We start from the raw sequence: 17,198 nt of genomic DNA, 5'->3' as shown, positions 1-17,198 counted from the left end.
AAAATTTTTATTCATTCAATTTCAATGTAGTCATTTTGACCACCTCAATTCAATCTCCATGATTAAGTTATATACTAAAATGACATTGAATGGAATTATAGATAAAATATATAAATTAAAAATAGATTGAAATTAAACGATTGAAATGGTAAAGAAAAAGATTGAGAATTGGTAATAAATTAAAGTTAGAAGATATAATAAATATATTATAATTTAACCTAATAACTAAAATATCACCATAAAATTTAAAAATTATTATGAAAATATTGTTACGTGAAATTTTTTTTTAAGAAGGAGAGAAAAAAAAAGAAAAAAAAAAGTCCACTCCCGTATAAATAGCGAAGTGGAGAAGGTGTGTGCTCAAATATTTTGTCCCATAATAAGCACTTTGGACACTCCATCTCTCTCTTTGCTATTAGATTTTCTTTTCTTTTTCTTTTTTGGCTTAAATTTCATTTTTCAGGCGCCTATGGAGGGCTCGACCTCACAGCCGTCCGATTCGAATCCAACGGCTCCTGGCGCTTCCAAATTCCTCGCCGGCCTTCCCTCCCGTGGCCTCTTCTCCTCCACCGTCATCTCCTCCAATCCGGTGAACACTCTCTTTAAACCTTCTAAACCCTTAAAAAATTTGTTTTTTTTTGGTCTAAATTTCTGTTTGGCTGCCGAGAAAGTATAACCGAGAAAATTTTATATTTTTTGTAATGTTTGTACTATGGGGCCACCAGAAATTAAAAAAAAAAGGAGACATTTACTACTTAGAGGGTTTTAGGGTTTAGTTTTGATTTAAATTTGTTGGGTTAGTTTTATTTATTTTGTTGCTTGTTAAGAATAAAATCTGTTTGGGAACTTTGTTGGTTAGGTTGTGTGTGAAATTAGTTACTTGGATAGTTATGGGATAATGGGTTTTTTTTTTTTTTTAGTTTGGTTTTGTTTAGCATTTGATTTGGTGAAGTGATTATCTTTTGGGACACTTTAAGGTTGAAAACAATGCAAGTTATTTCAATGTGTGTTGTGCATATTGTGAGAACTGGGTAGTTATGGGTTTGCGAGAATGAGCGAGCATGCGGGCTATGTTTGTGAATTGATGGGGATTGGTTTAAGTAAGATCTGGTTGTGAATTGAATTGGGCTTTGACTTTATAGAATAAGCATTGAACTCTGCTGCCATTGTTGTTGGTATAACTTCACTCAAGATTTTAAAAAGTGTTTTATCTATGGGATATGGTTTTTGAGTAATGGAGATGTTAGAGATTGAATATAGACTTCTTGGTGAATTAGAGAATAGAGAGGGTTATTTTCTCCACTTGTTCTTTTTATGGTTTCTTGAGGCCTTAAGGCCAATTAGTTGATTTTGTTTCTTTTATTGGGCTTGTTATTGAAGAATGCAATTCTTGCACGATTGAACCTCCATCAAGAAAGGTGTAAATATGCTTTTTTTTTTTCCCCCTAAGCATGTTTTGCTGAGATGCGTCTTGCGCAGTCAATCACGGTTCTTTTGCTGCATAGTTGCTTTCCCAGTGTGGCTATATGAGCAGGCTTTCAAGAAGTTGGGGAATTGGTCAGGTCCTAAGACTTCTATGCATTCTTTATCTGGATTTTTTTGGATTTGGTACTTGTAAGAATTTTATTTATTTTTGGTTGTTCTAAGCTTCCAGCTTTATTAGTTGTTCTGCTTAAAAAAGATGGGGCCTGCAGCACCCAGATGTGAAAACATAATTATAGTTTCAATTAAATTTTGCAACCAATATCATAAGAGGTTGGGAAGTAATTTTATAGAATCTTTTATATCACAAAATCTAGAACTTCAGTGTTAGAAGGAAGAGGGGAAATAGAATAAGGGAAGAAGTGGCAGCACCGTGCATTCATGAAAATAAGTAAACTATGCTAATAGAGTCTTGTCCCTTGATAATTCCAACGGTGAAGCTCACAAGTTATATGACTTAAGGACCAGCTTCTCACATCTAAAAGTGGACACTGTATAATCAATACATGTCAATTGAGCTATTTCCAATAGCACTAAAGGGGAGTTGCTTCAGGAATCTGCAAACTTTTGCCCAGCTCTCAATGCACTCCCTACCTTGGTTGTGAAGACTGATTAAGGTAACCTTCAACTAAGTTCATTTTGAGACTGGGCGAGAGAGAGAGAGGCTGCATTTTCTTTTTGCAGGGCCTTGGAGGGGTTGCCACTTGCCTAAAGAGTTTGCTGATCTTTAATGGCCTGTTTGGAAGTTAAAAAAAGGAGGGGGAATAGAGTAAAGGGAGGGAGAGTAATTCAATTACCCTGTTTGGAAGTTTTTTAAGGAAGGAGGGAGAGAGGTTTGGAGGGGATTGGAGGGGTTTCAACTCCCTCTAACCCATCATTTTTAATTCCTCCAAATTGGAGAGATTTGGAGGGAGAGTAGAATACATACATTATTGACCAAATGAAATCTCTAATTTACCCTTTCTAAATTAACAAAATTACAAATAGATTATATAAATAATCTTTGTTTGTTTCCCGAGAAAATTTAAGTTGAATGAAAAAAAAAATCTCACTATTTCAACACTGAAGCTAAACAACCCTTTTTCTATTTCTCTCTCTAGAAAAAGAAGAAGAAAGAAACACATCTCTCTCTCTCTCTCTCTCTCTCTCTCATGGAAGATGACGGCGAGTTCGGAGATCTGTACACGGACATGCTCAGACCTTTTGCTTCTTCGTCGTCGTTATCCTCTGCTTCGCAGCCTCACCAACCGTCGCCTGCGCCACCGTCTCTCCACAGTTCGATCGATCTCAATCTAAAGAGTAGAAACGATGACGATGGGATCGTTTTCGGAGCTCCTCACTCTAATTCCACTGCGCCCTAAGGAGCCTGTTTGCGAAGCCGTCAAGCTCGATTTGGCGCCGAATTCGATTGCTCGCGAGGATTCAGCTGGTGGTGCTAGGGTTTTGGAAGCCGGAGATGTTGAATTACCGAGAAGGATTGGTCCGGAGGTCTCAATCTCTCTCTCTTGGTCTTTGTTTGGTTGCTCAGAAAATTTTGAATTCAACTTTACTTTTTGGATGTCATATGATAGACTGAGGTGGAGCTAGCTTTTTGTTTGATTGATGAGAAGTGTGAGGAAAGTGTAGAAATTTATGAAGGTTTTTCTATTTTTATTATAATTTTTTTTAAGGTAATAAAAATTATTTTATAATAATTAATAGTAGTTTTATTATTTTATTAGTTAGTGGTATTTGATGGAATGAGAATGTTGATTAAATAATTATTTAATTTAACAAATTAATACCAATGTTTTCACAAAAAAAAACAAATCATAGACAAATGTTGTAAGTCCATTTTTAAATAGGGGTAAATTTGTCTATTTAAATCATTTCATCTCATTTGTATCTTATTTTTTAAAATATCCAAACAAAAGGAAGGGTTAATTACTCCCTTTCTCCTTACTAATTTTAAAAACATCCAAACAAGGTGGAGGATAACAATTCCCCTCTACTCTCCTCCCCACTACTCTCCTCCCCTCTACTCTCTTCTACTCCCCTCCCTCTCTAAACTTCCAAACAGGCCATAAGGGATTCTGGGGTGTAGTTATGCATGGACCTGATGTTGCTTATTGGGTATTCTTTTTTATGGAATTAAATATTAGGAGTATATTTTAAATAACGTTATGGTTGAAGTGCTGGGAGAAGAATCTGGCCTTGGTTTTGCCCAATCGTCAAATGTGTGAATTAGTAGAAAGCCTTTTAATGAAGAGTCTTTAAAGTCTACTTTTTGCCACTAGAACTGATCATCTTATAATTATTTTCTCTATCTAGGTCCTGTTTCTGAGTTGATGGTTAGTTCAGAAGCAGAACTTGAACTAGCTTGTTTGTCAAGTAAAATCATGTGTTTTTTAGTACTTCCTGGGCTTAATTATAAAATAAATAAATTTGAATGTTAATGCATTATGATGGTACTTCCAGTTTCTGCAGTTATTCATGTCTTTTTATTTATAACTTCTTGTTGTTCTGGTATGGTTCTTATGTGCGCACATTTTGGTCATTGTTACAATTTTCCTCTTAAATCCATTAGATTCTCACTTCAGGAGCATTGAACTTGTCTTTACATTTTGTGCAGGGAGGGATGAGAGTATATATTTGTGACCATGACACATCACCCCCAGGTCTCTTCTTCCTCCATGTTTCTATTGGTGTGATGAAATTTTAGAAGTTTGAAATAAGAAATCATTAATGGTATTTTGAGGAGATTTCGTTCTACCAAATATTAGAGATAAGAGAAATAAGAAATGGATGCTCTAACTAGAGTTGCTTATATCTATAGCTCCTTGCCAATAAACTCTAGATCAATCAGCAACTCCTCCCATTATAAGAGCAAGGTGGAGGGTGAGGTTGTGAGATCAAAACCCAATGGGTGCTTTAGTAACTTACCATAAAAAATAAAGAAATCGTAATTACAGAAAATTGTAGACAACGCATTACCAAGATGACGTTTGATCTCATATATTATATCTATATCCTTCATGCCTTTTTATTTATTTATTTATTTAAACAAATTAAAAGAAGTGGAAAATAATTTATGCTGAAAATTTATTAGTCCTCTGGATTGTTGTCTCTTGTCTTCATCCACATTTGACGCATCAACATCTAGATTCTCTGAAAGAGAGGCTGCCAATATAATTTTACTTCATTTTGAGATAGATTTTATCATGATGTGAAAGTTCTGACTCTCTTTCTTGACATACAGAGGGTCAACAGATAAAAACAAACCAACAAAACATATTGATTAGATCACTCATGCTTAGGAAACAGAAGGGCGAAGCTAGTTCAAAGGATGTGAAGGGTGTAGCTTCAAGTGAGGCTTCTAGAAAGAGGTATTACTACCACCTCTCTTAGATGAATAATATCTGTTCTGTCTTGATAAAAGTTACTCATGTTGTGTGTGTGTCTCCTATTAAAATTTTCAGATATGTCTGTGCCATTTTTTTGAGGATATTTATTATACTTTACTAATCACTTTTGCCATTAAATGATATTAGTGATTATCACAATGCATCACTTACTCATGCCTGGTTACTGGTGTGCAAATTCGATCGTCTTTAGTGTGATCACCTCTTCATTTTATCATTTCAGGGTTGCTGAAAGACCTTCAGACAGCAGAACTTCAGCTAAGAGAGCCAATAGTCAAGTTGGTTCTCGACAAGGTAAGCTTTGGTGCCTCTTTTATTGGGTCATCTATGTATGATGGATTTGCATATGTGTACCTCTATAACCATAAAAAACACAGTGTGGCTTTAGATATTGGCAAGTTATATGAATTCCATATTAATTTAATGGTCTCATTATTCATTCTTATCATAAATTTTATGTCTATTGGACTTGCAGAAGGATCGAACAGTCAAGCATCTAATAGGGACTTCCAGAACTTCACAGTGGAGAGGCTCCGTGCCCTTCTGAAGTCAAAAGGTCTTTCCACTAAAGGAAAGAAGGTAAGTTTTAATACAATTTAGTCTGAATCCAGCTTAGAATTCTCCCTTGAAATTCCATCTTGATGCAAGAATGGGTTGTTTATAGTTTTTGTTCCATTGGCAGTTGTGAACCCATCATTTGGCATGCCCTGATTGATGGTTATACTACCATGCCTTTATTGATGCATGAAATTACATGTGCAGGATGAGCTGATTGCGCGCCTGAAAGGGGCAAGTTGATAAGCGCATAGTAGGAAGGAGAGAGAAGGGATGAGATTGGGGAGACAAATCTACCCTCTCCATATTTTCACACCCAGAGCAAGTAGCTTGTTTGTTCTATTCAATGTAACATAGGATTAGCGTATGATGGAACTAGTTCTGATCTAAAGGTAAATCAGCAGACATTGCATTTTGAATGGTGGTGTATTTTTGCTTTTATTCCAAATGTTTTTGTATAAACTACCATGTGTGTACTTTTTGTTAAGTTTTTACTAGAAATTTGATACATAGAGATCTTATCTAGACAATTAAACATATTGATAGAAAAGGTGTGCGACTCTTAGCGTTCTAATAATGATTTTCGAGTACTTGGATCATAGCATTTTCAAGTTTATTTATTTTTATGTCAAGTAAGCGCCAAGTCTGATGCCTTTGACCGCTCAACTAGTACCTCTTCCCATTTAAAACGGGATGTTTTTGTTTCAACTCATGGAAGTTAAAATTACATTGAAAATATAAGACCCCAATATGAAGGAATTAAGAAAAGAGGGGCGAATTTGCATATCCAAAGACACAACCAGAAGTCCACAATATCTATAATCGAACAAGGGGAACCATGGTAAAACCCAAGGCCCACATTCATATCTCGAAAACTCACGGCCCGCCCGAAGAAACTTTTTTTAGAGAAAGTATATGTTGTTTGATAATGATTGGTTGCAAGACTGATTTTTTTGAAGGATAAGCAAAGAAGAGACGCTAGATGGATATATATAAAAATTTCATGTTTTAAAGGTGATGAAATACCTTTTTTAGGTGAGATAAAGGGGAAAATTTGTAAAAATGTCTCTTCAACTTAGCTGCGCTTTGAAACTTTCCAAAAAGACAAAAAAGATCAAGTTAGTGGTATAATTTATTTCAAATGTTTAGATCAATATAATAATGTAATATGAGATCAAAATTATGGGACCCTCATCTATATAGAGACTTAGATAATTGCCTCAATTGCCAAAAGGTAGAAGCGACATTGCGTAAATTCAAGGGGCTCCTCTCTTTCTCATTGTGTGTTATGAGTCTTCTCGTCAGATAGTGAGAGATGAGAGATGCATCCATGAGAGAGAGAGAGAGAGAGAGAGAGAGAGAATTGAAATTATAAAATGAGATAATTGATAAGAAAATCTGATAAATAAAGATATGATAATTTGATACATCAAATGGGTAAGGTACACATTTGGATAAGTTGGTCGGTTTGATTAAGCCTTTGCTCACTCTTGACCCAAGTTTGATACTTGATTTTATTTTCATTATATACAAAACTCGTTTATTGCAAGAAAAATAATGCAAATATGAGATGTAACTTTTAAGAGATACATTCTTTGAATTTGTTCACAAACTATATGCATTATGTTTTGTAAGTTGCAATGTTACTTGAATTGCCTTTAGTTCCCGTTCTAATTTCATCTTAAACCACCACCTTCAATACATAGCTGCTTGAGTTTTCAAACTCTTATATTCAAATTTATCCTCTCTCCCTATGTGGATTTGTGGTGGTGTTTTGGGCGATGTCTTCGTTAGGTAGGCTTGAAACCACATTTACATTTATGTCGGTCGCTAGAATACAAAATGATCATGCTCCTTTTCCCCCTTGAAATGGTAACTTACTAACTTGTTTTCCTCTCTAGAAAATGGTTGAGATAGTGAAAATCTTGGAACAGAGCAACTGAAAATGAAGACTTTGGGTGACAAAACAAAATAATACTAGCCGAAAGTCACCATCTAACCCATCATTTACATATGATTAAGTAATAGACAAACATTGGCATGTTCCAATATGAAAAATGACATAATGTTATGTTATATACTTATAGTCATGTGATAGCTAATTAGTAATCGATGAGATTTTTTTTTTCGTCAACAGTACAATTTTGACATTATGTACAATTAAGTACATGTCCTTTAAAAAGAAAAAAAAGGTAATAGATATGTGATAGTTACGAGTATTTTTTATTTGTCTAAATTTTTTCTTTGTAACTCGTAAAATTCTTAAACTGCTTGTGAATAAGTATGCATTTTTAGGTTCTGTTTGGTAGGAGAATTTTTATTTTTGTTTTCAAAATAATATGAAAACAATATTTAAAAAATTGAAATTGAAACTAATTTTCAAATAAAATTTTTTACATTATACATGTTTGGCTCCCACTTTTAAAAACAATTTTAAAAATACTAAAAAATGATATTTGGAAGACCATTTTTATTTTTGATATTTAAAAAAAAAGAAAGTTTACAAAAAGTAACAGGTAGATTAATTTTTTTATTTTTTAATGATGATAAGAGGATAGAACTCATTCATATATATATATATATATATATATTTTTTTTTTTTTTTTTTTTTGGGGATAATGATAAGTTTCAAATTTAGAGCATGAGATTTTTTTTTTTTCTGTGATAAAAATAAACTCCTTAATTTTAGAGATAGAAGAATTTGGACTAATCTGTGGGGTCTTGAAAACACCTTCTCAGTTGTTTACAAAATCCTAGTCTGAATAAGGAAAATAAGATACAATTTTCTGAAAATTGTAATTAGAGAAAATCATCTAAATAATATATTCAAGTCTGAGACCTATGATTTTATAGTTTGCAAAACAAAAAAAACTATACTTAAATCATCTTACCAAAACAGACCTTTAGACTTTCTTTTTCTTCTTCTTTCTCTTTTTTTTTTTAATTTAATTTTTTTAATTTTTTTAAAAAAAATATCCCAATAGATAAGATTTTTTTTGAGAAGAAGGTAAGAAAGAATTAAAATTGAAGAATAACGTGCATTAAACTATTTATACGTTGTTTGAGAAGTGAAGACAAGGTTTGAGATATGCAATCTAGGTTATGGGCCCCAAGCGCAGGACTCCAACTGGCGGACAAGTTGCTAATTCTACGGTAGTAGATAGCAAAATAGACTAAATAGTACAAACATGGTGATGGTGGTACTCGTGTCAGCATTACGAGGCTGTTTCCTTTTCGCCTGTTTATCACATTGTGGAAATGTGATACCACCCAATATATCAAAATTTTCCCTTTAACTCCTTGTTTCTTTTTTAAATCACTTATCATGATTTTTTTTTTCTTTTTTTGGCTCATAATAAGTGGGGCAAGGAATTTGAATTCAAGGTTATCTTGGATTCAAATTCCTTTTCCCACATGCTGTAAGTAACACAAAAATCATGAGAAAAGTGATTGAGAAACGAAATTTATGGAATGAAAGAAATTTTGATATGATGGGTGTCATGATATAGAATGTTTTTGGGTCATAAAACTCAACAATCCTTTTGTCATTATAATGATTCAACAACGATTTAAATTTTTTTTTTTTTTTAATTTTAAATTTGGTGGGTCTGCTCAACCTCATCATTAGAATTTTGTAAGAATGAATTGGAAGCAATAATTATGAAACCAAAAACTCCTTTGTTAATTGTTACAATTAAAAGATTAAGTCTAAAACATTCTCAAAATATAAATTTTTTTAATAAATTAGAAGTAATGTATTCACAGCATTTTCACAATATTTTTATAACAAATCTTAAGTGGTTAGTTATTAACTTATTATTAGTTCTAATTTGAATTTACCACTTAAATTACTTTTTTTCCCACCCGAAACAACCATTAACTACTTGCTACTTATTGTAAAAATGTTATAGATATAATATTTCTTAAGATAAATACATATCTTCTTAACTACAAAGGTAGATATATTTTTTTCTCTCCTTCGGTGTTTTTGCATTTTGTTCACAGGAATACCAAAAAGAAATTTATTGTTATTATTATTATTATTATTGAAACCACAACACTTACTATGAGGATTTAATATATGTCCGTTAGGAGTATGGTGCATTAGAAGAAGTTCCGAACTAGCATCATGTGATGTTGCAGGGGCGTGCTGGTTCAAGTCACACGCTTCAACGAAAAAAAATATTGTGTTATGACATGGATAACTCTAATATACCCAAAGATATTTCACGCCATGTTAATTTCAAGTTTAAGTGAGCAAGGTTAGTGTATATATATATACATATGAGCTAGGAAATGCAATTGATATTAATTTATTAATTCCACCAATAATAGAAGTATAAAATTTTCACAACTGTTTTTTTATTTTTTATATATAGATTCTAGTTAATGCATAATAAAAGAAGTGTTAATACTAAATTAAATGAAAGCAATCAAATTAAAATTTACAACCTTAATAAATTGTAAATTAATATTAACAAAAATAGTTTGTATCAAGATAAAGTAAAGAAAGAAAGGAAAAAAAAAAGACTTTTTTATTTCAATTAATTTATTTGTTTGTTTTTGTGTGGTTGGAAAGATTGATATGATAGATAATTGCAATTAGAGTTATGGCCCAACAACCGCCCAAGTCACCTCAAGGTTTTGGGACTTTTGGGTTGGGATCATCTTGAGGTACCTAGTAGTTATCTTGCTTGAGTTGGTTATGGCTAGAACCTTCTTTTGTCTCTGACTCTGAATAATTTGAAGTTGTCCACAAGTCCTCTCCTTTCTCTACCATAATACGCCATAACTTCGTAAGTAGGCGCCGAAGTGAGACAGAGGAGTCAATGATTGGTAAGGAGGTGTTGGACTTTGATTGGTGGAACTGAATACTCACAGTGGTTTTTTTTTTTTTTTTTTTTTTTTCTCTCTCTTTAAAATAGTCCCACGTGACTGTTAGCTTACACACGGCACATAATTCCGGCTGTAGATCATTTGGACCATGGGACCGAAATTGCATGGCTAGTTTAGCTTCCATCCCCGATACGATACCGGATACAGACATAAACATGGTTTAGATACGGATTCATATTGTATCGTATTGTAAAATTAAACGTGTTTGGCATGACTTTTCATCTTCTGAAAATTGTGAGTTCATAAATTTAGAAAGTTCCGATTTACTTATGTATTGCTTAAAATTTTAGAATAAGAAATAATTTCTATCACTTAAATTGTTGGTTCCATCCTGCTCTTCTAAATATGTATTTTTAGCTCCTTAAAACTGCTATATTTAAAAGAGCAAGATGAAAATTTAAATGTATTTGGCATAATTTTTTGGCTTTTGAAAAACGTATCTTTGATCTTAGAATTTGGGATAAGTTTGTAAATTTAAAAAATTCAAATTTACATATGTATTGCTTAAGATTTTAGAAGAAGAAATAATTTTTATCGCTGAAACTTGCGAAAATTTTTATTTTGATTTCCATAAATATGGGATTGGTTCCATCTTGCTCCATTAAATATAGCATTTTTAGCTCCTTAAAAATGCTAACGTAAAGGAGCAAGATGGAAATTTAAATGTGTTTGACATAAATTTTTTTTTTTCTTTTGAAAAATCATATCTTTGATCATAGAATTTTGAGATAAGTTTGTAAATTTAAAAAGTTTAGATTTACCTATATATTGCTTAAAATTTTAGAAGAAGAAATAATTCCTACCATTGAAACTTACGATAAAATTTTATTTTGATTTCCTAAATATGGGATTGGTTCCATCCTGCTCCTTCAAATATAACATTTTTATCTCCTTAAAAATGCTAATGTAAAGGAGCAAGATGGAAATTTAAATGTGTTTGGCATAATTTTTTTCTTTCAAAAAATCATATATTTGGTCTTAGAATTTGGGATAGATTTGTAAATTTAAAAAGTTCAGATTTATCTATGTATTGCTTAAAATTTTAGAAGAAGAAATCATTTTTGTCACTGAAACTTACAAAAATTTTTATTTTGATTTCCTAAAGATGGGATTGTTTCCATCTTGCTCCTTTAAATATGCATTTTTAGCTCCTTAAAAAAAGTGCTCTATTTAAAGGAGCAAGATGGAAATTTAAATGTGTTTGGCATAATTATTTTTCTTTTGAAAATCATATCTTTGATTTTAGAATTTGGGGTAAATTTAAAAAGTTCAGATTTACCTATGTATTGCTTAAGATTTTAGAAGAAGAAATCATTAATTTCTATCACTGAAACTTACGAAAAAAATTTATTATGATTTCCTAAATATGGGATTGGTTCCATTCTTGCTCCTTTAAATATTGCATTTTTAGTTCCTTAAATTTGTGCTTGATTATTTTTTTAAAATTTTAGGAATTAAAACCTAAAAGGGACCGAAAATGAACTTACACTAAATTTTAAGGACCACAAGAACAATTTACCCTAATATTTTTGTCACCTTCATTTATACGAGAAGAAGGAGATTCAAACTCAGGTTTTCTATATGGAAAGTGACTCTACATCACTAAATTATGAATACTATTTTTTTTTTTTTTCATTTTTAAACGAAAAGATGTTATGGTCCCATATAAGCACATATGGGAATGGTCTCCCATTTGTTTAAGAAAGAAAAAGGTGCTCCATTTTTTGGTAAAAAAAAAAGTTTCTAGTAGCTCTCCTTTCTCAACCATTTATTTAACAAAAATTTAATCCACCGTTTCTTCACACTCATACTGTTTAACCCTTTTGAGGTCATTTTGTCAAACAAAAATTAAGAAAACTCTTCTTTTTTATATATAGTATAATTAAGAAAACCAATATACACTTATTTTTTAATATAAAAAAATGTTATTTGACAAACCACCCATAAATATAATACCTCGCCTCTCCCCACTGTTAGCCAGTGTCCATTGATTTGATTGCCACTTGTGAAGAGCTCGATCTGTCTGAACCGCCATTCCTTATTAGCTGACAACAAGTTGAATTTTCCTCCACCCAATCTAATCGGGATGGGTACGGGTTGAGTACAAACCCAGCTTGACTCAACCCCCTAATGGTGAGATATAAGAAAAATTATTCAACATTTTAGAGGCTATGTTAAATGTTTACTCCCCTCGCATGAATAATGAGTGCCTCACCATAAATTTGAATTAGTGGAATTTATTATTATATGAGATAAGAAAACGCTACTTATGAACAGTAAGAATAATTACTTAATTACCGCGCATCCTTAGTGCAGTGGTCACTTTACAAGTATAAGTGTTTGTGGGGTGTGGGGGGTAAGGGCCAGGGTTCAGGTCTCTAGGAGGGAGCTTCATACATATAACACTGAAGGGTATATGAGTAAATTTATTCAAACCCATTTTTTCCATCCCTCCACTTTTTCACCCCCAACCAAACAAATAGGAGAGAAAATAAAATCTTTTCTATCCTCCCACTTTTCCACTCTCCCACCATTTTCTATCCTCCCACTTTTTCACTCCTCCAACCAAACGGACCCTAGATTAGGTTAGAGTAGAAATTTTATCTTGTATATATATATATATAAATGAATAATTACTTAATTTTGAGATTTTTTTATTGATAAGTTCGTATAAAAGTTGCATAAAAAACTAAAACGGCTGCTGATAAGTGGGAACTGTAATTGGTATTGCTTTGCTGTTAGCATTTAGAATTGTAATAAAGGACTTTGGATCATAGCTCGTATTCAACTTTTTTTTTTTTTCTATTTTGGCTGGGTATCTTCATTGTTGAAATTTAAATTAGTTTATGTGTTACAAGGTAATATTTAATTGCTTTGTGCCATCCACCTTTTAAAATCGGATACCAGATTTACATATATAATTGTTTCCATAGGCAAAAACATCCCAAATAAAGCAAGATGTCAGCGTGGAAAGTGGACCATACATAAGAGCTGGTCATCTAAACCAGCCTGCGTAATTGGACAAACAAACTATATCAAGAGGATGAGGTAGGTCCAGTTGAATGGAATCCATTTTTTTTTTAATGAATGGTGTCCAATTATTCCATATGAGGTAGCTCTATTTTATGATGAGAAAAACGTGTGCTATAAAAACCTTCACATGACGATTGGGATTTACGGACAAGTCATGCGTAGTTGGTCGAATTGTGATGTAAGTGATGTTCTCAGCTTCTAGCTTGGTCCATTATTATGGACATGGCTTGTGTCCAATCCACGTCTAACTTGTTCAGTAAGCATCAATGCACTGATACACGGAACACAATTCCTACTCATAGCTTATAGAAAGCTTAAATTCATATCAAATACTTGACATTTGGAAAACTAATACTTGAATTTTTGGTTGTATTTATTTATTTTTAACTTAAAATTAACACCTATAATGTGGAGTTCAAAATCCACCAACCAATTGGTATTGTCGAACAATCATTAGGAAGACACACCAAAAAAAAACAAAGACCTATCTTTGCTTGAACACATTAATTGTGCGCCTATACCAACTTACAAGCATCTTCAAATTGCTTGTTTCATGTATGATATACTTTTTTTATTCTCTTAAATTGTATGCTACTTTTGAAGCTTTTGAAAAAAAATAAACCAGCACGCTAAAATTAAGCCAATTTCTGAGAGAAATCAAAATGCGTGCAATGATTATGGCAGAAATCAAATAGTAGTACTAGGTTTGATTGATAGCAGAAATCTAGCCCAACGCTAGTAACACCAAGTACTCAAAAACCATATTTGCTTTTTACATTTTTCAGACCCCACAAACTCCATGCTTAAAAGACAATCGTAACGTGACGACTGATCACTATGTATTGCACAAAACATTTTCGTCATTGTTCTTGTGTCAAAACTTTCATTGATCTTTAGTTGGTAAATCATAAATGTGTCAATTGTTGCTGTCAAATACCTACAATAGCTTCTTGAGGTACAATTATGAAGTGACTTGATTTTTACCCCCCTTTCTAGATAGAAAATGGTTCAATTATATGTTGAACTAATCAGTAAATCATGCAATGTAGAAGCAAGTTTAACAAAATATAAAATTTTCATTCTTTTATTTTTTGTATTAAATATTAAAGGTGTTTATGATTGGTTTATATATAAAACTATTGATTCTAGCATTTAAAGAAAATATTGTAATCTTATATATATATATATATATATATATATATATATATATATATATATATATATATATATATATATATATATTATGGAAATATTCTAATGGAATTTAAATAAAGAATAAATTTAAATTCAATTAAAAAATATAAATTGGAATAATGACATGTAAAATTATAAGGTGGTGCCAACAAAATATTATGAAGTCAACAAAAAGTCAAACTCTTCGAGCTTATATTTTTCTTAGAATAAATCTAGGGATACATCATATACCCAAGTTCACAATATATTGAAGTGGTCGACTCTAAGTGGTGGGCCCTTTCTAGCTTTCTACTCACCATTTTTTACATTGACCCACAACTTTTTTCCACCACCTAAAATCGAACACCTCAACAAGTTGTAAATTTGAGTGGTGGTGTGTTTGTAGTATTGTTGACCTAATTAATCTTTAGGTAAGTAGCATGATTGAGGATTGGTTGGTGCTAGGGGTAGGAGAGTTACAAGGCTACATGATAAGAAAACATGAGTTTGAGTAACCATTTGCCCTACCCCTTACCCATTAGAGTTACAATTTATAATGTGTATAAAATTCTTAAAGATTAAATTAAATAAGAATGTGATGTAAAACTCAAATTTTACACCCTCAAATCTCAATATGCCACATCATCATATCACATATTAAATAATTGTTAAAACCATATCCAATCAATTCTAATACTTATCTGAAAATTCAACCCAACTAAGAGTTTATTGAAATATTATTAAGTGTGATAGGATATATAAAGTTTTAAGTAAAAAACTAATGTGATAATCTCTTATTAAATTGTGTAAAATATGGGTTTTACACCCCCCATCCATACCAACTTCGGGCTCTATTTCTTAATATAACACTTTTCACTTTATTTCATTTTCAAATAACCAAAAAAAAAAATGTAAAGTGTCAATTATATCTTCAACTTACAATTAATATGTATAGAATTTTACTTTTTATTTTTTATTTCCTTAAAAAAAATTCTATACTTTTTTATTTAATTTTATAGAATTCTAAAATTATTAAAGTATGAATATATACTACAAACCCTAATCACTATGATGAATATAATGGAAGGTTTTTGTTTTCATTTTTCTGGTTTTTATTCAATACTAAAAACTCCAAAGTGATTAGAATATTCATATCAAGGATCTAAAAAAATATAGCATTTACCAACTCAAAAGCCTATTTTATCAAGTTTATAGTGTGTTTTTGTGTTTGAACTATGTTCCCTCTCTCTTGCGTGTTCGTTTCTCATTGACAAAAAGAAAAGAATAAGTAGAACTTCCACTCTAAACTTATCTTCTCTAATGTTTGGGTTTCTCGAGCACTAGCAAAAAGTATATATTGTACTGCACAATCAATGCTAAACCTGCAATCCCATTATTAATAATACACTATATCATTTATCAAAAAAATAATACACTATATCATGTATAATATTGTTCAAAGTTCATATGAAATCATTTCTTTTAACCGTACGTTGTGGCCGATTTGGCCTCACAATCCAAACAATTAGGACCTTAGCACATTTGTTCCTTTAATATATGGTTCAGATCTCAAAATCCAAATTCATTTCCTAAAAGCTCACATGACCATATGTTGTAATATAATTATCAACATGCTCATCAATATGTTACGCATGAAAAAATATATTAGAATCTTCACAGCGCATATTCTGGTTTTGATGTTTCTCCAAGATACGCAGTCTGCCATAATTTTTTTCTTTCAGTATCTAATTCTTAATCACATTTTTTTGGGACACCCATTCACATGGAAATTGTAGAGTTGCATTCTTCTACTGCTAAAGATACTCCCAGATCAAAGTTTGTGTGGTTCAAAGTTCAATCAGTTGTCAAAAAGATGAGAAAATATGAGTATTATTTGGTTAATAAAAATTAGTTGGATTTGATGTGGTCGATAATTATAGCTGGTTGAACTGACATCCCTTTCATTTTCATACTCATATCACTTTCATGCTTATATGAAATGATGTATCCTCTGCAGTTTGATTTTTTCCGATTTTTGGAGCAGTCACATTTAAGTTGAAGTTCCTGCAAACACAATATAGTAGACTTGTTATTACACAAAAATTTTGGAGTTGTGCCACAACTCGCCCATGTGGCTAGTTGTAAATGGTAGAAAGGTGATGGTGGGTCCATGTGAAGACACCTCTTTACCATTTACAACTCGTCACATGGACAAATTGTGATACAAATTGTGCCACTTTATGTGGCACTAACATAACTCAAAATTTTCACATTTTTTCAACTATTAAAATGACATGTTTTGATTAATATACAATATCTATTATGGTAGTGGTGGGATTACGTGAAAGTCACGTAATTACGAATGAAAGTTAAAGATATTTTATCTAAAAGTTAATGATAAACTAATAACATCTCACTACTTTAATTACTTCAGCAAAACAAACTCTTAAAGACAATTATAAAAAAGTAAAAATCCTTCAATAATCTACGCATCTTTACAACTCTTCATGGAGACAAACCAAACAAAGAGAAATTTCACATCTTATTATATGTACAAACAAAACAACTTCCCTATTAATTTACACATGTATAAAATGGGTAGCTTTAATGGCCCACGTTTTGCATCATCCATGCTAAGTGCACATTCAAAAAGTATAA

General features: G+C 31.8%; 1 protein-coding gene across 1 annotated transcript; it reads left to right on the top strand.

The window, feature by feature from the left end:
- The first annotated feature begins 367 nt into the window (after positions 1 to 367).
- LOC142631845 (protein LOWER TEMPERATURE 1) lies at positions 368 to 5,988 on the top strand. Its single transcript, XM_075806168.1, has 6 exons — positions 368 to 589; positions 4,094 to 4,139; positions 4,721 to 4,847; positions 5,107 to 5,177; positions 5,359 to 5,462; positions 5,646 to 5,988. Exons 1-6 carry the CDS (start codon positions 470 to 472, stop codon positions 5,679 to 5,681), a joined length of 504 nt encoding a protein of 167 aa, XP_075662283.1. The 5' UTR covers positions 368 to 469; the 3' UTR covers positions 5,682 to 5,988.
- Positions 5,989 to 17,198: the final 11,210 nt, after the last annotated feature.

This window comes from Castanea sativa, chromosome 4, assembly GCF_040712315.1.
Source record: "Castanea sativa cultivar Marrone di Chiusa Pesio chromosome 4, ASM4071231v1".
In the NCBI taxonomy this organism is placed as follows: domain Eukaryota; kingdom Viridiplantae; phylum Streptophyta; class Magnoliopsida; order Fagales; family Fagaceae; genus Castanea; species Castanea sativa.
This window is presented reverse-complemented; position numbering and strand designations above follow the sequence as displayed.

Coding starts and splice junctions, on each gene's coding strand:
- LOC142631845 (XM_075806168.1), top strand. CDS start 470: ATGGAGGGCTCGACCTCACAGCCGTCCGATTCGAATCCAACGGCTCCT. Junction 4,848..5,106: donor AGTGAGGCTTCTAGAAAGAG/GTATTACTACCA, acceptor TTATCATTTCAG/GGTTGCTGAAAGACCTTCAG. Junction 5,463..5,645: donor TTTCCACTAAAGGAAAGAAG/GTAAGTTTTAAT, acceptor TTACATGTGCAG/GATGAGCTGATTGCGCGCCT.